At 44.0% G+C, this 21083-nt stretch overlaps 1 protein-coding gene across 15 annotated transcripts in view; it reads right to left on the bottom strand.

The window, feature by feature from the left end:
- The window catches only part of TBC1D1 (TBC1 domain family member 1), a 250388-nt gene that overhangs the window by 80918 nt on the left and 148387 nt on the right, over positions 1-21083 (bottom strand). For 5 of the 15 annotated variants that reach the window (XM_019025598.4, XM_055385751.2, XM_055385749.2 and 2 more), the window contains 4 exons: positions 12326-12454; positions 10919-11005; positions 6904-7184; positions 2468-2607 (listed from right to left, as the gene is read on the bottom strand). In XM_019025598.4, coding sequence (XP_018881143.2) covers positions 2468-2607; positions 6904-7184; positions 10919-11005; positions 12326-12454 — 637 coding nt within the window. Of the gene's footprint in view, positions 1-2467; positions 2608-3581; positions 3702-4741; positions 4904-6903; positions 7185-10918; positions 11006-12325; positions 12455-21083 lie in introns of all 15 variants that reach the window. The other 10 variants (XM_055385755.2, XM_019025597.4, XM_055385747.2 and 7 more) reach the window with 4 other exon arrangements.

The following is a 21083-nucleotide window of genomic DNA, read 5'->3' as shown; positions in this document are numbered from 1 at the left end:
GACAAGGTCTCACTCTATTGCCCAGGCTGGAGTGCAGGGGTGTGATCACAACTCACTGTAAACTCAAACTCCTGGGCTCAAGTAATCCTCCTGCCTCAGTCTCCCAAGTAGCTAGGACTACAGCTTCACAACACCACGCTCAGCTAATTTTTATTTTTTGTAGAGACAGGGTCTCACTATGTTGCCAAGGGTGGCCTCGAACTCCTGGCCTCCAGGGATCCTCCTGCCTTGGCCTCCCAAAGCACTGAGCTTACAGGCATGGTCAACTGTGCCAAGTCAGGAAACCAGTCCAAATTTAAATAAGGGTTCATATCCCAAAGGACAAGATAGAATAAGAGCCAAGAATGTTGAGTTAATCACTTAAAGCAGAAACAGATTATGAAGATCAATCTGCATTAACAGAGCAGTGGCAGGTCAACGGAAGGAACAACACACTGCCAGAGCCAGAGGCCAAGTGAACACCAAGTTCAACTCAGGACTCCACGAGGGGCAGAGGCTCTTCAGAGGACAGGACTCGGACCAGGGGTTCCCAAACAGTGACGAGGGCAATTCCCCTGGAGAAGAGAGCTAAAGGAGGCAGCAGCTTCCACGGTCCTCTGTCATCTGAAGGGCAGGAAACAGATGCAAACACACTTCCGTGTGGCTTCAGAGACCAGAGAAGAAGCCAGGAATGAGAGAACAGGGAGGCAGGATGCGGCTCAGTCTGTGAATGCTCGTTTGAAAACTTGGAACTGTTCTATGATGGAGCAAGCAGTCACGTGTGGCCCCTAACGCATCGTGGCCACTGCACAAAGCATTTCCGAGCAGAAATTTCCAAGCGACCATGCCCTGTGAGGTATGGCCACCGCAACACCGAGGCACTCTTTATTAAACACCGAAACTTGGGTTCTGGCACCCCTTTCAGACATGAATCAGCTTCGTTCCTCCTCCAGGGCCTCCCTCTGGTGGCTCTGGTTCCCACTGCTCCACTCCACACCCTCTAACAGGGTGCTACAGGACCTGGGAGGAAGAGCCCTTCTTTGCGGTAAGCAGACCTCTCCACGGGGCAGGGGAAGAGAGATGTGGCCATCTGGCTCACACTGGCAGGAAGAGAAATCAAACCCTGGCTAGGCTCAGCAGCTCCACCGAGGGGCCACCCACGGCAGGAATACTTTATAGGTACAAACTACTTGAGGGAAAAAAGGTGCAGGTGAGTGGCAGCTCCATGGTGCCCCCACAAGGAAGGGCTGGGGCAAAAGAAGCAAGGGGCCAGGCTCACCAGAGGGACTTCCACAGCATAGGAGGTGACATTACCCTGGAAACATTCGCATCACTGATTTTCTTTCCAGTACTATGAATTTTGAATGCTTTAAAAAAAAATGTTATCAGTAATGATATCATGCTGCCTTGTCTCTATCAGTGTGGCAACAGGCATAATTAATCCCAGGTTATAGGTGGTAACTTTAGACAGTTTATTCTAGTTCACAGCTCCTAAGGGGAAAAGCTGGGATTTGAAAGCAGACTCCGAAGCCCACGCTTTGGTTACAGCGGGTAGCTCGTCAGACATGAGGACGGCAGGAGAGGGCCCCTTCCAGATATGCACCAGCAATGTCAGGCGACCATCAGGTGTTGGTCAGGCAGTTGTCAACGGTTTCTCTAAAGTGATCATTGGTCACAGCGGGCACCAAGGAAGGGCGGGCTCCCAGTAGACAGAAAACACCTAAAACTGGTGAGCAGCAGCTTCCCAATAAGATCTCGGGAGCTGGGCGAGTGGGCTCAAGCATGCGCATTAAGAGGCAACATGGCGGAATTTAACTGGTCCATGACGTTCCTCTAGGAATGCTAGACTGGACAGGGAAGAACGCCTCAAGTGAGCACGCCTACAACTCCAGTAAACACCCTGCGCATGCTCCCCCACAACCCCCGAGTGCTAGCACGCCAATGCACATGCGGACAGCCCACCCCAAGGGAAGAATCAGAGAAGAAGGAACGCAAGACCCCGGAAGTATGCCAGCATATAAAACCCCAGGTCAAAAGGCCAAATCTCACACTTCATCTCTCAAGTTGCCCGCCTAACCATCTTCAAAGTGTACTTGACGTCCTTTCATTCCTGCTCCGAAGTTTTTAATAAACTTTCACTGCTGCTCTAAAACTTGCCTCAGTCTCTCCTTTTGCCTTATGTCCTAGGAGGCAAGAAGTGAGGTTGCTGCAGACCTGTCTGGATTCACCGCTGGTTAACACTGTGACCACTCTAAACATCAGAGCTGTGCTCCTGTTTATGGAGAGGTTACCCTAAATTAGCTTTAAATTCCTTCCCTAAGAAATGTAGGGTAACCTCTAAATTCCCTCCCTAGTTACCTTTGTGACTGCCTCAGACCTGCCAATACTGAAGAGGACAGCGCTCTGCTTTCTTACCAATATGATGGGGCTCCCAGGGTCCTCTGTCAACGTGCTCTCTTTGAGGTTTCATTTCAGGTACGGGCCTTACCTTCATATCTGCTGGAAGAATCGCACGCCTTCTGCGGGGTGGCTACTCGGAGGAATATCTGCTGCCTCCAGGAATGCCTCCGGGTCTTCACAGGAGTCCCACCAGAATCACCAAGATGGTTTGCTTTGGATTCAAAGTCCCTAAAATTATAAGATGATTGATTTATGACTAGTGGGGAGGAATTCACGGGATTTTGTTAGCTTAACATTTTTTTAAACAAATCACTAAATTATCAACTATCTTTGTATAAACAAATAATTAATCACAGAAGTTATATCAAGCTCACAGTGGGTCATCATTCCTAAAGAACTGCTTTCTTACAGGATTCTTTTCATGAAAAGAGAAAGATTACATGCCCTTAAGTGATTTCGATTGTAACAGAGATTAAGAAACATGTTCCACATATCATAGCTTCCAATTGGGCCTCTCTTGGTGCCACTTTGATAAAGAGAAACTGCCTAAAGGGGGAAAGGGGGTGATGCCAAGGGGCCCCATTCTGCCCTCTTCTGTGCATGGGAATATCTGCTCAGCACAGGCCCATGTCTCCAAGGATTCCCACAAAAAATGAAAAAACTTGCAATTTAATTACACAGAACCAGCAAGGCAACAACTATGCAGTCACTTGATGATGATGACTGTTTTAACGTGTGTATTTTTTAAACTACAAAATATAGTTATCAATATATAAACACAATCATAAATGTTTTCTCCTATTCACAGGCCAACCTGAGAAGGCCCTTCCAATTTATACCCAAGTTATGTACCTGTAAGTAAGCAATCCCCTCAACTTACAGATTAGACGTCCTGAACAGATCAGACATCCTGATTTGAAACAGACATATGCTCACTACCCAGAAACACTGGTCTCAGAGACTTGGCAAAGACTTTTCTTAAGATAACACTTAAACTAATCCTCGTCAAAACTAGAGAACAGGTTGGTTGCACATTTTTAAAAATGGCATTCAGTAAGAAAAAAGTATAAGAAAGAAGATACAACAGATTTAGCTGAAATGATTTTTTAAATGGCAAAACAGTAATTAAAACACCCTTGTATATCTAATGATATTCAACACTTAGTAACACCCAGGCTTGATATATCTAAATTAAGCCCTACCTTTTTGTGTTCATAAAGTCAGAGGTGTTATTTTCATCTACAGGAGCCAGAAATTTTAGAAAATTTGGCACAGAGGAAGAAGAATGAAGTTTTTTCCGCAGGGCATTACGGTAGGAGATGCTAAGAGTTTGGTTGAAAAAAGAGTTTAGGATAAAGAAACATAAAAACACAAAGTATAAAATATAAGCTTCAAAATAAAAGAAACATTTTTGTTCTAATGCTAAGAAAAGAAAACTAGGTAAGAAATTAAAAGTAGTTCACGAACGAGATTTAATTTTCATTTTCACCAATAAAATTTGATTTTAAATGAATGGGATCAATAATTTTTTAAAAAAGAAAATCCATCCATTTTCCAAATGACTCTTCCTTTCAAACTGGGAAAAATAATTCCCCTAAATCAATCAGGAAGTTTCTGATATGGCACAAATTGCAGTGTACATGATCAAACACAAATGTTATCCTGTGTGTGTGTGTGCACGCGTGTGTGTGTATACGCATGCATGCAAGTGTCCACTAGGGCAAGGAAATGTGAAAATAAGTATAAAAAAACAATTTGCAGCAGGGTGCAGTGGCTCACACCTGTAATCCCAGCACTTTGGGAGACTGAGGCAGGCGGATCACTTGAGGTTAGGAGTTCAAGAACAACCTGGTCAACATGGTGAAACCCCATCTCTACAAAAAAAAATAAAAATATTAGCCGGGCATGGTGGTGTGTGCCTGTAGTCCCAGCTACTCGGGAGGCTGAGGCAGGAGAACTGCTTGAACCCACAAGGCAGAAGCCGCAGTGAGCCGAGATCACGCCACTGCACTCCAGCCTGGGGAACAGAGTGAGACCCTGTCTCAAAAAAAAAAAAAAACAGACACAAACACAAACCAATCTGCCATTAAGATCTGTTTTCATAATAATCTTAAGAAAAGTAATCAATAGTAAAATTAATTTGGTTCAAATGACAGCTGAGAATAAGACAAAATATAAACAAAGACACACACACACACACACACACACACACACACACACACACACACACACACACACACACACACACACACACAGTGGCTCTGCTTCCTGCATTGACATTCCCCCCATTCAGCACATCCTCATCAGTGTGAACTCCCCAGGAAAACAGACAACACCAAACTTGCCACGTGAGTGTGCTCACCTCTTTGGCACAGCATTCCCACTTTGTTCTCCACTGGAATTATGTTTTAGGTACTTAAAAAAGTTTGGCGAGGAGGCGGAGGGGTTAAGACGAGGTGGAGGAGCAGGAGCTGAAGACTGACCTGGGCGGTGCTTAGACTCACCCACAGGTGAAGGATCCACACTAAACAGCAACCAGAGAAAGCACGGGGGGGTTAGCAGGAGAGGGGGCGCCGACAGGGACACGGAGCAAACAGGTGGAAGGAGTACAACTGCTTTTGTCTCATTGTTCCAGTAACACTATCAGAGTGGAGGACTTCTTCCACTCCTCTTCCTCATCTCTGCTCGCTCTCTGGCAAAGGTAGTTTTCAGTGAAAAACAGAGTATATTGACGGCCGTTCTTGACCATTTCCCACGTGTTTATGCTCCCAACAATACTTTTTTTTTAAATAGGTCTCACTCTATCACCCAGACTGGAGTGCAGTAGCACGATCACAGCTGACTGTAACCTTGAACTCTTGGCCTCAAGCAACCTCCCACCTCAGTCTCCCAAAGCTCTGGGATTACAGGAGTGAGCCACTTTGCCCAGGAACAATAATATTTCTTTCTCTATTTTCTTTTTCAGGAACTGGCAGGAAAAAAATTTTTTAATTAAAGTATAAACAAAAGAAAAAAAATCTGAACTTTAAAAAATACATTTCCCTTTAAAATGAACAATATCCTGCCCTGAATTTCAATGTCTTATTTCCTGTAGATAAATTGGAAAAGAGTTCACAAGGGGGAAAGAAAGCAGAATGGGCCATGCTAAAGAGGCAGACAGACAGGCATCTCCTCATCCCTCCCATTACGGATGTGTGACATCATCTATTATAAAGCTACATTCTTCATGGAGAAAGGAAAAGTACTGATACTAAGTCCTATCAACTCTGGCTTTTGAGAAACAGCAGACTTCACAAGAGAACTAGGACTCTCCAGACAGGAATGTTTCAATGATCACTGAAAACGCCAACAACAGAGGAGTGGGCAGGCAGTGGTGAGGCAGAACAGAAGTAATGTGCAGACAGGGTGTTAAACACAAGAAACTTACACAGCTACAACCCAACGATGCGTGTCTCTAAAAGCGTGTATTTATTAAGCAGTACCTTCTGACATGTCCCCTGCTTTTGGGATCACCACTACCCCGCTGAATTCCAAAGAACCAAGAACTCTTTCCAATGGCTGATAGAAAACAAAGCTGGGAGGCTCTGCTCCATCATCCAGGACTGTTAATGCTCACACTTCTTTACTCAGAACATTCCAAACACTTCTGTACTAACTCACACTCTCAATGATCCGTGTATGAACTACACGAACACATAGGTCCTGGGACTTCTGCGGCTGCTGGTCAGAAGAAGGCAGCGACTGTACACAGGTGTGACCCTGATTCATATTAGGTGAGAGATTTTTAAAATTGTTTAAAGTTGTTTTTAAAGATAACTCTGTGTCCATTTATAGTCTCTGGCACACAGAGTTAAATGAATCACTAAGGGACACTTGGAAGGAATGGGGGGAACTTCTGATTACTCTTCTCCATAACCAGACAATTCTAACTGGTCAGAGGAACCCAACTATTACAATGAATAAATCTTGTTAGAAGAATCTAGAATTCTTACAGCGACAGATTTTAGAAAACGTCTACTCCAATTTGTTACTCAGAGAATTTAGCAAATTTGTCCAGGTCACAATTAGTTCACGGCAGAGCTAGGACCAGAAGCCGAGGCACCCCTGTCACCCCATGAGGCCAGCATACCTCTCTTGCTCTGCCTGTAGGGATCACCGCCTCTCCCTCCCATTATAACCCTGCTCCAGGGCTTCAGATGGGGAGACTCATCCACTTGCCCTCTTCCTCACAGCAGCAAAGTTCCACAGTCAACAACGTCTCTTACTTTGTTTGAGGAGTAATGACTATGCATGTTAGGTACCATTTTTGCTCACTTTCACTTGCTTCCTGACAATACATGTACCCATTGCTTGTATACTCACAAGCAGCTCGAACGAACATGTCACTGCTTCCAGTTTCATCTCCAAACCAAGAGTAAAGCCTGACTCATTTCTCTCACTCAATAAACATACCTGGGATGCACATACCTGGCTAGTCACAGATATGCCCCAGCTATTTATGCAACAAATTTAAACAAATCTTACTTTCGTTCATGAGGCGTCTCTGTGCTCACTGAGTGATACCTCATAAGTTTCCTTTGCGAAACCCCCGGTGACCCCCGGGCAGGTTGTGGAAGTTCCTGGCATTCCATGGGGAAGTGACTCAGGGTGTTTGCTCGCCTCCTGAAGGCCTGCTGGGGCGACAGCGGAGCTGGCTCTTCTGGGAGATGACTCTCCGAGTCACTGGACAGGTCCTCCGAGGAGCCGAGGAGCTTAAAGGAGCTCTCAGAGATGGGCAAGGCCTCCTTTTCACACACAGATGGCTCCTGGCAGCAAACACATAGCAGATCAGACACACCATGGGGAATCTGTGGGATTTATAAATCTCTAGTTCCAGCGCGGGCAAACATTGCAGTATCTAAGTATGTGTTCTGATTATAATGCCATCTAGAAGCCACCACCAAAAGCAGAAGAAAATGAAGGTCCATTAAATAAATGCCTGCTCCTCAAGGACACACTGCTGGCTTGCTGAAGAAATGGGGAGACTGGCCAAGTGCAGGAGTGAAGGACATAAGCCACAATCTGTAACGTTCTGGGCAACGCCATGAACAGTGCCCTCTCTCTAGAAAACAGGACTGTTTACTGCAGCTTCTAAGGGGTGTGAGTGCTGGAAAACTTGTCTCCACTGCTTAATCAAGTTCTTTATCTTTGCCACATGTGCTCACTCATGTTAAACCCACATTTTAAGGCTCTCTCCGAATCTGATCTACTGTTGAGATTCGACTTCATAATTTGAGATTAAGAACTGTATCAATATTCTTAGAATATGGAAAATCACTCTGTAGGCCCTTACTGCTGCAATTCAGGGCAAATAATTTCTTTCTGCACCTCAATTTCTTCTGTAAGAGGGTAAAGTAAAACTGTATCTGAGTTTCAAGAACAAAGCAAGATAATACAACCAAAAGTACTTTTTATGTTGTAAAATGTTACACAAACATAAGTTATTGTTTTATTAGGTATGCAATAAATCTATGGAGTGAGTGCTCAAACATTTGTTGAGAATCATGACAATATTTTAAAGCTGTATGCCTTCACGATGCACGCTTTTTCAAAGGAATGAACTACTACCACTCAAGCAGACTGATGTTTAGCACTGCACCCAGGACGTGGCTAGTGGCCAATATATTTTTAATATATTCAAAATATTTAAAAAGAGGAATTGTAGCAGCTTGCCCCTATTGAAATTGTTGGAAGAGAAAAAATAAAACAACATGAATAGAGTAAACAAGAATGAATGCATCTAACAGTGGACTGGAGACTCTGAATTCTATCTGTTCATTTACACAGTTGAGTGCCTTTTAGGTAACAAGTATTGAGGGTTTTAATTTGAGAAAAAAAAAAAAAAAAAGAAATGTGTTTACCAAAGGGAGAAGTTACATACATTTAATTGTATAAGAATTAGGAAAAAATTCCCAACATACTATGAAATATTGATTACTTTCATAACTGAAGTTTTTCATTCTTCAGGACTCAACAATTGTGAAGATTCTTTTAAGGATTTAAAAGTCTGTCTAAGACAATACATCACAGAACACAATCTCCATCATGCAACCCTGTTGATCTAAATTCTTACTAATATCCCTCCAAATCATATCAAAGAGCTAACCCTTAGCTTAATTGGACAACTGAAAGGGCCATTTTCATTTGTCAAGTTTCAGGGCTATTTGGTTTCTTTGCAACTCCTAGGTGATCAATTTATTAGAAGGGATCCGATTACATAAAATAGAATATAGTAGTTTCTCAATTCAAGATGAATAAAAGAAAGATGTAAAGTACACATAAACATATACAATACATACAAGCAGCTTCTGAAAAGTTGCATCTCTCTTAGAATGACTCTAGAAATTGAAATCTTAGACAGACTTTTAAATCCTTTTAAAAGAATCTTCACAACTATCGAGTCCTGAAGAATGAATATGTATATATTCCTAGATCTGCCTTTTGGACAAAAATAAAAAGCAAGCAATAAGGCTTACTGGAAAGCCCACTGAGTGACATGAATGTCTTCATGGTATGTCTATTGACACTGGTCTGTCTAGAATGCCTTCTTCTCTGTTCACTTCCATAGGCACAATTCCTACACCAAGATTTAGTCCAAAAGCATCACTGCCCCCTCACCCCTCACCTTTTCTCTGGTTCCACTGACCAAACCTAACTTCCCCTCCCCTTGCTCTTCTGACACTGAAGTTACCAATGTCTCTTATTTGTAACTTCTGGGCTCCTACCACACGCTGCTTGATGCTGGGGCTGTTTCTGTATCTGTCATCTCTCTCCTCCTAGGTAACTTCCTACATGAAAGGGGCGGTGTGTGGTTCATCTGTACACAACAAATAAGCAAATAGCCTTTCCACACTTGCAACGAATTGCAGGGTGGGATCAGTGTGTATTAGATGGAGGCTGGACGACGCTATGTTCCCCTGGATTTTAACTTAGAAACTCACATTTACAAGACTGCTGTCTAGGACCTCACTCCCCAGAGGCGGTCTGCAGACCAGGAGCAGCAGCACTGCCTTGGAGTTTGTCAGAAATGCAGCATTTCAGGGCTCCCCCCGCCCCGCCTACTGAACCAGAATCTGCACTTTAACCAGTCTCAGCTACTCAGGAGGCTGAGGCAAGAGAACGGCCTGAACCCGGGAGGCGGAGCACCTGAAATTTGAGAAGCACTCATCCATCTAAGGAAGTGTTTCTCAAACTGGTCCCTCTATCATGTTAGTAGGTGGTACAACTGAGTAGTTTGCCATGAGCATTTTAAAAATAAAATAGAACAAAATATCAGTATGTATTGTATGTTGTTCACAGTAAATATTGTTTTGTGAACTTTTAATTTTGTGTGTGAATGTGTAGGTATGTGTGTTTGTGAACTATGCCACAATGTTAAATGTGCTTCTTACTGTAGGTTAGAAAAATTCTGAAAGCCATATGTCTAGGAGGGATGGCAGAGGACTGTAAACCCTGCCTGTGGTAAGGAGCTGGCCTCCACAAACACTCCCTCCCTCACTACTGCCAAAGAGAGTCCTCTGGTAGCAGAAGGGAAAGCTGGCCTCCCTAGCACAAAACCCAAAACCTCTTTTCAGGAGTTATAAAGTTGAACTGACCAGGCTTAAATATGATTAAATGTCTGGAAAGCAAGCTATTAAAAGAAGGACATAGATACTTGCTTATTTAAATAAAACAGTAATGTTTCATTATAATCATAGAGCCAGCTACAGGATAAAGTTTCAGAAATTTAATTTCCCCAAAAGTGGGGGAGAATGAAAGGGGCTGTGAAGGTTGAAAAATTACCTACTGGGTACAATGTTCACTATTTGGGTGATGGGTACACTAGAAGCCCAATCCCCACCAGTATGCAATATACCCATGTAATAAACATGCACATGTACCCCCAAATCCAAAATAAAATTTTCTTAAAAAAAGAAAAATTTAAGCTGTATACTTCTCTAAATTCACAAATCCACTTTCTGATGTTTTCCCAATCTTAATTATTTTTTTAATAGGAAAATCTACTGCTTTTTTTTTTTTTTTTTTTTTTTTTTACACGGAGTCTCTCTCTGTCACCCAGGCTGGAGTACAGTGGCGTGATCTTGGCTCACTGCAAGCTCCGCCTCCCAGGTTCAAGCCATTCTCCTGCCTCAGCCTCCCGAGTAGCTGGGACTACAGGTGCCTGCCACCACGCCCGGCTAATTTTTAATTTTTTGTATTTTTAGTAGAGACGGGGTTTCACTGTGTTAGCCAGGAGGGTCTCGATCTCCTGACCTCATGATCCGCCCGCCTCGGCCTCTCAAAGTGCTGAGATTACAGGCATTGAGCCACTGCACCCGGCCCCATCTGCTCTTTAATGTAAAACTTTTATGTTATGATAGAACTGCATGACCAGTCCTCCACCTGTGCCAAGAAATTTGCAAGCAGCAAACGTTTTATGATTGGAGGTATGTAGACAGGAGATGAGCAAGACCTATTTGTTGGTTTCTTCAGGGTGTCGTATAAAGAGAAATGTGCTTACTTTGCTGGTGTTACTTAATGTACTAGACAGGGAGCTATCCAGATCCACACTGGTGGAGTGTTCCTGCAGGCCTCTGGCTTTATTACCCTACATAAAGAAAAGGCAGTCGAGTTATGACCCTGGAGGCTTTTGCAAAGGCATCAGCTAGAAGCAGACTGGTCCATTTAAATAAGCTCAGGAAAAAAATGTTATCTACTGAGAAATGCTACTAAGGATATTTGTACATTAAAATAATCAACATTTCCGTCATTTTTTAAAAAAATAAATAAGACACTAACCTAAACGTTCCAAAACACCTGGTGGCTAAGTAATTTAGCATGAGTGATAGGCAGGAAGACAAGACAATTCGTCTACAAGGAAAATTAAGTGCTCAAGCCCACTCAGCAACTCCCTCCCCGGGTCACAAGTCATCATAACGGCCAGCCGCATGTCACTCGGACAGCACTCTATCCCTTTGGGAGCTCTCAAATGCAGCCCCTCCCAACTCTGGTTTTGTAAATCAACTGTTTTTCATGATCTCAGAAGATACTGCAAAATTCTCAGAAACATCTTCGAAGAAAATAAAATTTAACTTTCCTTAATTAAAAAAAAAATAAAATCAGATGTTTCAAAAGAAGTGTGCCATAAAATCAAAAAGAACTATAATAAGATACTGCACACTCCAGAAAGGTGTGAAACTCTGAGGGAAAATCAGATTTGATTTCTCAGACGTGCCATCAGGCTATTTACACTCATGGGAGGGAGGGGTAATTTCTTAAAGAACTCCCAGATTGATGTACATGTGTACTTTGTTCTTTCTATAGAGCTATATTTGGCAAACTTTTTCTGTAAAGGGCCAGATAGTAAGTGTCTTATGCTTTGTGAGGCATATAGTGTTTGTGGCAACTGCTGAAGTCTGCAAAAAAGAAGCCTTAGATAACTGGAAAACGAATGGATGTGGCAGTGTTTCGACAAAACTTTATTTACAAAAATAGGAGGTGGGTGGAATTTGGCCCGTGGGCATAGTTTGCTGACCCCTACTATATAGCCTTTTAGATAGCTAACACCAGCAGCTGACAGTAACTGTTTTTTAAGTTATACATAGTGATAGTAGGGAGAACAGAAGCCACACTTCAGTGTATCTAATGCATGCTCTTTATAGGGACTGGCTAACAAATATTCTTTGGAGAGGCAAAAAAATCCCATTGGATATAATACAAAAGAGTAAGGAATATTTTTTTTAAACCTAGGCCAAATTAAAAACAATTTAAAATGTAGATAATACTGTTCTAAGCCTGAGAAAACATAAAAAAAGGTTTTATACTTTTACCTTTATGATGAACATTGATGGAATAAAAGCATAGAACTCAATCTTACACTCTCCTAAAAAGTGATTTAACTTAAATCAGGAGAAATTATGCTACTTACCCGGGACAAAATACTTTCTAAAGACTCTGTTAAAGATCTCTTTGCTTTGTTTTTCAGCATATCTAGCCTAAATCGAGTGGCACTGGGTGGTAATTCACTTCCAATATTCTCTGCTGCCATCTGCGATGTCTAAAAAAGTGAAAAACGAAAAGTCATTTATCGCTCCCTTCTCTGCTTCTTAAAGGAATGAAAAATCTCTAGGACACATCTTTTTGGCACCAGGCCATCATTCTGATCCTGTCTGTGATCTCACCTCATCTGCTCCTTAGTGACATGGCTGCAAGTCCAGGAAATAATTTTGCCTCAGAGAGTTGCTTTGATTACCCCAAGTAAAATGAGGAAATGTGCTTTGAAACCACTCAGTTGAAGTAGTTTATTGCTCAGACTCTGCAACTGGATCAGAGATCTGTCTTCACTAACCGTGGTCTTCGGCCAGTTTCTTACTTTTCTGAGCCTCAAACTTCCTCTTCAGTAAAGTGAGACCAATGGCCAAGATCGAATCATAACACTGTGTTGTGAGACTCAAACAGGTAAAGTGTGTAAAACATTGAACACAGCGTGGTACAAAGGTAGCTATCATTAGCTTTTCAAAATAAAACAATAACTTACCTTTGGGGGCATTTCAGAAGGTGAGACAACATAAATTTCTCAATTAAAGAACCTATTCTCTCTGCCTATACAATTCCTTCATCCCTTTCTACAGATCTCTTGGCTTTCTTGCGTTTTCCTCTCTCCTACTTTTATTTTCCCATCATCCTTTCATTCTTCTCTGCAACCAAGCTTCTCTCCCTTAACTACTAGCCATAAAAACTGAAAATAAAAATACAATGCAGTTTGCTTGACAACCACTAAATGAAGTCTTAGTGTTACTTACTTACAAGGAGGTACTTTTTTTTTTTTTTTGAGACAGGGTGCCAGGGTCTCACTTTGTTGCCCAGGCTGGAGTACAGGGCCACGATCGTGGCTCACTGCAGTCTTGACCTCCCAGGTTCAAGCAAACCTTCTCCCTCAGCCCCTAGAGTAGCTGGGACTACACGCAGCTAATTTTTTGTAGTTTTTGTAGAGACGGGGTTTCACCATGTTGGCCAGGCTGATCTCAAACTCCTGAGCTCAAGTGATCTACCTGCCTCGGCCTCCCAAAGTGCTAGGATTACAGGAGTGAGCTACCACACCCAGCCGAAGGTACATTTTTTTTTAATATGCAGCAAAAATCTCTGAATTAAATTGTTTCTTATGTGGATTCTCACCTGATTGCTTTCTGTTAGAAAATAATTTTGTTAGAAAAAAAAACGGCCAGGCACAGTGGCTCATGCCTGTAATCTCAGCACTTTGGGAGGCCAAGGTGGGTGGACCACCTGAGGTCAGGAGTTTGAGATCAGCCTGGCCAACACGGGGAAACCCAGTCTCTACTAAAAATACAAAAAATAGTCGGGTGTAGTGGCGCACACCTGTAATCCCAGTTACTCAGGAGGCTGAGGCAGGAGAATCGTTTGAACTCAGAAGCCGGAGGTTGCAGTGAGCCAAGATCATGCTACTGCACACCAGCCTGGGCGACAGAGCGAGACTCCATCTCAAAAACACAAACACACACAAGCAAATCCCCCATTACTCTAAATACTGATATATTCTTTGTTGCAGTTATTTCAAGCACACAGAAAAGTGTAGAGACTAATATAACAAATACCTTTGTATCACCACCTGGCTTTGTTCAAGTGAGCGTTTGCCAGGGGTTGAGAACAGTGAGAAGCCCAGCTCTGGAGTGCAATGCCCAGGTGAAATGTTCCTCTGCTATTCCCTGGCTCTGTGGTCTTGGCCAGACTGTTACCTCCTGTCCCTTTCAGGTCCTCTACCTGCAGCCTGAAGATGTATAGTGAACTTTCCTCGCAGAGCTGTCATGAGGCTTAAATGAATGAATACAAATTAAAACACATATACCAAGGCCAGGTGCAGTGGCTGATGCCTGTAATCCCAGAACTTTGGGAGGCTGAGGCAGATGAATCACTTGAGGTCAGGAGTTCGAGACCAGCCTGGCCAACATGGTGAAACCCTGTCTCTATTAAAAATATAAAAATTAGCCAGGTGTGGTGGTGCACGCCTGTAATCCCAGCTACTTGGGAGGCTGAGGCAGGAGAATCGCTCGAACCCAGGAGGCAGAGATTGCAGTGAGCTGACATTGCACCACTGCACTCCAGCTTGGGTGACAGAGTGAGACTTGTCTCAAAAAATAAAAATAAAAAATGTAAACCAGACACTCAAAATGTCAGATATCATGACTATTACCTACTCTATGAGCTTTTTTTGTTTGCTTGTTTTTGGGGATGGAGTCTCACTCTGTCACCCAGGCTGGAGTGCAGTGGTACGATCTTGGCTCACTGCAACCTCTGCCTCCTGGGCTCAAGTGATTCTCATGCCTCAGCCTCCTGAGTAGCTGGGACTACAGGTGTGTGCCACCACATCTGGCTAATTTTTGTATTTTTTTGTAGAGATGGGGTTTCGCCATGTTGACCAGGCTGTTCTCAAACTCCTGGCCTTAAATGATCCACCTGCCTTGGCCTCCCAAAGTGCTGGGATTACAGGTGTGAGCCACTGTGCCCAGCCTACTTTCTACTTTTAATGGGAACCACTGCAGACATCTTTGAAGCTTAATCACCACTACTTCCCCACACCTGGCCATATGCAGAAATATTTGGTGTTTATCCTATCAATTCATGTTTTCTACTTTTATACGTACGTGTCCATAAAAGATATGTAGTTGAAACTAAATGAATGGTGTCATACTGTACACATCCTTCTGTAAATTAGCTTTCTTCTTTCAATATTATTTTTGAGATTTATTCCTGTTGACAAATTTTTTTTGATTCACTCACTTTAGTCAGAGTGCAAATATTCACTGTATAACCTAATTTATCTATTTTCCTATTGTTAAACACTTATTTGCTTTTTTTTCTTGCTCTTACAAAGGAGGCTGCAGTGACCTCTCTTATATAGAGCTCCTTATAGACTCATGTGAAATGTTTGGCAAGCGAAATAATGAGGAATGTCCTCACTGGGTCACAGGGACTGTGCCTCTTCAGACTACACCAGATATTATCAAGTTTCTCTTCCCTAAATGGTACAAATTCATGTTCCCAGTATCAGTATAGGAAAGTTCACCTTTATAAGGTATTGTCACTTTTTTAAAATTTCTGCCAATCTAATGGGCATAAAATGTTCCTTGAATATGTCCTCCCCTCATTCTACTGCTGTTAGGTATTATTTTATTCAGTCATCTGCTGTTCGAAGACCTTATGACTTCTTTGAATAATGAAATCCTAATTCACTAATGAATGCTACACATTTTTCAAGGCATAAAAGAGAAAGAATGGATTCTCATAAGAGCGACATTCAGCTTTGTCCAATTATGCATAATTGGACTCTCTATGAGAATGAGAATATGCATCAAAAGAATGGCTACTACCTTAGAAATTCCTTTGAGAAGGGGAACTATCATTTACCTTTGTGTTTCACACTATAGAGCATACCCTGGACATGTAATATTGGCTTGTTCAAAATGAGTGAATGAGCAATGATCCCCAGGCAGGTCCACGGGAAATACACGCCTAAGGTAACAGACTCACTCAGCAAATAGTGACCAAGTGCCTGCTAAATGCTACGCGCCACAGGGAGGTGCACAGAATCTGTTGCAACCGGTTCTGTGCAATCACTGACCAAGTGTAAGTGCCCGTCCAGGCTCGAGGCAGCCTCCAGAGTAAAGGGAATTGCCCACAAAGGGCCCCCAGGGGCCTGCCTTCAACTCAACACCAGTTACAATGTTAAGAAAATGCAGAATTGCTTTCAAACTCATAATAAAGCTTTCATAAAAGTGAAGCAAGCTGAATTGTTTTGATATATAAAGAAAATATGAGCCAGGCGCAGTGGCTCACGCCTGTAATCCCAGCACTTTAGGAGGCCAAGGCAGGCAGATCACGAGGTCAAGAGATGGAGAACATCCCATCCAACACAGTGAAACCCCGTCTCTACTAAATAGACAAAAATTAGCTGGGCGTGGTGGCGCACGCCTGTAGTCCCAGCTACTCAGGAGGCTGAGGCAGGAGAATCGCTTGAACCCGGAAGGCGGAGGTTGCAGCGAGCCAAGACTGTGCCACTGCACTCTAGCCTGGTGACAGAGCGAGACTCTGTCTCCAACAAAAAAAACAAGAAGGAAGGAAGGAAGGAAGGAAGGAAGGAAGGAAGGAAGGAAGGAAGGAAGGAAGGAAGGAAGGAAGGAAGGAAAGAAAAAGAAAAAAGAAAGAAAGAAGGAAGGAAGGAAGGAAGGAAAGAAAGAAGGAAAGAAAGAAAGAAAATATTAGCTAAAAGACTAAAGCAAGCAGCATCAGCTAAAGTAGATCCTAAGACACAGAAGTGCATTTGCATGCATGTGTTTTTAAAGCAGGTCTGAAGAATCTCTGTGTACTTAATTCAATGTTTCTTCTGCTCTCCTCTACTATCAAAAAAGTCTTTTCCACGTCTATTGCCATAATTAAAATAAAATGTTTTTAAAAATTGCATTTAAAAAATAATTCACATTTAGAAATAACTTGTTCCTTATTTATCTTAAAACAAGTATCTAGAAGTTTCTCCTTGGAAGATGATGCTGGTTCTTAGACAATACTTTCTTTTAAAAAAAAAAAAAACAGAGATGGGGGTCTCGCTATATTGACCAGGCTGGTCTCAAACTCCTGGCCTCAAACAATCCTCCCATCTCAGCCTCCCAAAGTGCTAGGATTACAGGCATGAGCCACCGTGCCTGGCCCTCATAGACAATAATTTCTAATTTGGAGGCTCCACAGTGAATTCTATTGCAGTCATCATATTGCACATCCTTCAACAGATGGGGTAAACTCTAAGCATGAAAGTTTGGATTCAAGTATTCAAGCTTTAAATCCTGATGCCATACTGAAATTCTCATTTCAGAACTCACCATCCCAGGCTGGCACAATGTATCTACCAGCAGCCTTATTCATAATCAAGCAGCTCAGAAGGAGAATGGAGAAAGAAACTCTTGACATTAATACCACAGAACAAAAAGGAACAAACTACTGATACAAGCAACTGATACATGCAACAACAAACTACTAATACATGCAACAATGTAGCATAACGTTTCTGATGAGTCTCAGAAACGTTATGCTAAGTGGAAGGAGCCAGAACTCAAAGAGTATGATGCCGGCCAGGTGCGGTGGCTCACGCCTGTAATCCCAGCACTTTGGAAGGCCGAGGCGGGCAGATCACAAGGTCAGGAGATCGAGACCATCACGGCTAACACGGTGAAACCCCGTCTCTACTAAAAATATAAACAATTAGCGGGGAGCGGTGGCAGGCGCCTGTAGTCCCAGCTACTCGGGAGGCTGAGGCAGGAGAATGGCGTGAACTTGGGAGGCGGAGCTTGCAGTGAGCCGAGATCGCGCCACCGCACTCCAGCCTGGGCGACAGAGTGAGGCTCTGTCTCAAAAAAAAAAAAAAAAAGAGTATGATGCCATTTATAAGAAATTCTAGAACAGGCAAAACTAATCTAAGGTGAAAAAAATCAAAACAGTGGTTACCTGGGGGAAGGGGTAGTGAGGACTGACTAGAAGAGGAATATAGGGCTACTTTCTGGTAGGATGAAATTTTTTTTTTTTTTTTTTCCGAGAGGGAGTCTCTCTCTGTCGCCCAGGCTGGAGTGCAGTGGTGCGACCTCGGCTCACTGCAACCTCCGCTTCCCGGGTTCGTGCCATTCTCCTGCCTCAGCCTCCCTAGTAGCTGGGACTACAGGCACCCGCCACCACACCTGACTAATTTTTGTATTTTTAGTGGAGACGAGCTTTCACCGTGTTAGCCAGGATGGTCTCAATCTCCTGACCTCATGATCCGCCCGCCTCAGCCTCCCAAAGTGCTGAGATTACAGGCGTGAGCCACTGCGCCCGGCAGGATGAAAATATTCTATATCTTGATAGGGGTTTGAGCTACCTGAATGTAGCAGCAGTCGTCAAAACTCAACAAATGGTACACTTAAGAGTTGCATAACCTACCATATGTAAATTTAATCTCCCCAAAATTGGAAGCAAACACTAAATTCTAGTTAATGATATACATGCTAAAGTGTTTAGGGATGAAGGGTACTGATATCACTTAATTTGAAAGGCATGCAAAAATAAGGTGGACTAATAGATAAATATATGATAAAGCAAATTAACAAAATCTTTAAAACTGTAAAATCTGGATGGTGGGTATACGAGTGCTCACGGTATAATTCTTTCAACTTTTCTATATGTTTGAAATTTTTCATAATAAAATGTCACAAAAAAAGAAAGAAAATCTCATCTATTAGAAGACAGCCTCCCCTCTCCCTCCCTCTCCCCCTCTCCCCACGGTCTCCCTCTCCCTCTCTTTCCACGGTCTCCCTCTGATGCCGAGCCAAAGCTGGACTGTACTGCTGCCATCTCGGCTCACTGCAACCTCCCTGCCTGATTCTCCTGCCTCAGCCTGCTGAGTGCCTGCGATTGCAGGCGCACGCCGCCATGCCTGACTGGTTTTCGTATTTTTTTGGTGGAGACGGGGTTTCACTGTGTTGGCCGGGCTGGTCTCCAGCTCCTAACCGCAAGTGATCCACCAGCCTTGGCCTCCCGAGGTGCCAGGATTGCAGACAGAGTCTCGTTCACTCAGTGCTCAATGGTGCCCAGGCTGGAGTGCAGTGGCGTGATCTCGGCTCGCTACAACCTCCACCTCCCAGCCGCCTGCCTTGGCCTCCCAAAGTGCCGAGATTGCAGCCTCTGCCTGGCCGCCACCCCGTCTGGGAAGTGAGGAGTGTCTCTGCCTGGCCGCCCATCGTCTGGGATGTGAGGAGCCCCTCTGCCTGGCTGCCCAGTCTGGAAAGTGAGGAGAGTCTCTGCCTGGCCGCCATCCCATCTAGGAAGAGAGGAGCATCTCTGCCCGGCCGCCCATCGTCTGAGATGTGGGGAGCGCCTCTGCCCCGCTGCCCCTTCTGGGAGGTGAGGAGCGTCTCTGCCCGGCCGCCCCGTCTGAGAAGTGAGGAGCCCCTCTGCCCGGCAGCCGCCCTGTCTGAGAAGTGAGGAGCCCCTCTGCCCGGCAGCCACCCCGTCTGGGAAGTGAGGAGCATCTCCGCCCGGCAGCCACCCCGTCCGGGAGGGAGGTGGGGGTCAGCCCCCCGCCCAGCCAGCCGCCCCGTCCGGGAGGGAGGTGGGGGGGTCAGCCCCCCGCCCGGCCAGCCGCCCCGTCCGGGAGGGAGGTGGGGGGGGGTCAGCCCCCCGCCCGGCCAGCCGCCCCGTCCGGGAGGTGAGGGGCGCCTCTGCCCGGCCGCCCCTACTGGGAAGTGAGGAGCCCCTCTGCCCGGCCACCACCCCGTCTGAGAGGTGTACCCAACAGCTCATTGAGAACGGGCCATAATGACAATGGTGGTTTTGTGGAATAGAAAAGGGGGAAAGGTGGGGAAAAGATTGAGAAATCGGATGGTTGCTATGTCTGTGTAGAAAGAAGTAGACATGGGAGACTTTTCATTTTGTTCTGTACTAAGAAAAATTCTTCTACCTTGGGATCCTGTTGATCTATGACCTTACCCCCAACCCTGTGCTCTCTGAAACATGTGCTGTGTCCACTCAGGGTTAAATGGATTAAGGGCGGTGCAAGATGTGCTTTGTTAAACAGATGCTTGAAGGCAGCATGCTCGTTAAGAGTCATCACCACTCCCTAATCTCAAGTACCCAGGGACACAAACACTGCGGAAGGCCGCAGGGTCCTCTGCCTAGGAAAACCAGAGACCTTTGTTCACTTGTTTATCTGCTGACCTTCCCTCCACTATTGTCCTATGACCCTGCCAAATCCCCCTCTGTGAGAAACACCCAAGAATGATCAATTAAAAAAAAAAAAATTAAAAAAAAAAAAACAGACCCAAGAAAATCAGTAAGTAGTTATATAGCATTAAATTTTGTTAAGCTCCTTTAAAAAAAAACACAATAATTAAGATAAAGTACTTAGACATCAGACAAAGTGGCTCCACTACTCACTAGCTAACTGCTTGACTGCTCTTCCCCATTTCCTCATCTATAAAATGGGTATTTTACCACCTACCTCAAAAAACTTGTAGAACGAATGGAGTCATTTATGTAAGGAATGAGAACTCTTATCTGGCACTTGGCAAACATTCAGTAAGTGGCAGCTGATTTCATACAAATTTTTGTACCACCTCTGTGAATACAGGTGGAAACGACAAGTCCATTGACTAAAACGTGACAGCCTCTAACTTAATGTATAAGTCTTGCCCAAACTGAACCCTGTTCTATAAGATCAAAAGACTCATTCAGGGTTTTTTTCTATTTCACAACTCCTCTGACAGTTCTCCAGCACTATTCTTTCGGTCTTTGAAAAGCGCCTATGGCCTCCCTGCCGACCCTGACACGCACAGCACTGAGAGAAGCGCTCACTGTCCTCTGTCCGCTTCTGAAGTCCTGTGGCCAGAGAAGTTCTTTGTCAAAGCCATGATCCTACCACGGTCTATATCGCATCTTCCCACATTTTCAAAAGCTTTAGAAATTTTTAGGTGCAACAAGAAGGTAATGAAATCCATGTGGCTAAACTGATAGCAGAAAACATGAAAAGGATCTGTCAGTGAATCTCAAGGCTGTGCCTAATGGGTCTATAAAGCAGCTGCTGCTCTGAAAAACCCACTCCTCAGAGCCCATGAGAGTGTCCAGCCTGGAGTACACTAACCTCATCAGGGGAT

This window comes from Gorilla gorilla, chromosome 3 (assembly GCF_029281585.2).
Source record: "Gorilla gorilla gorilla isolate KB3781 chromosome 3, NHGRI_mGorGor1-v2.1_pri, whole genome shotgun sequence".
In the NCBI taxonomy this organism is placed as follows: Eukaryota; Metazoa; Chordata; class Mammalia; order Primates; family Hominidae; genus Gorilla; species Gorilla gorilla.
This window is presented reverse-complemented; position numbering and strand designations above follow the sequence as displayed.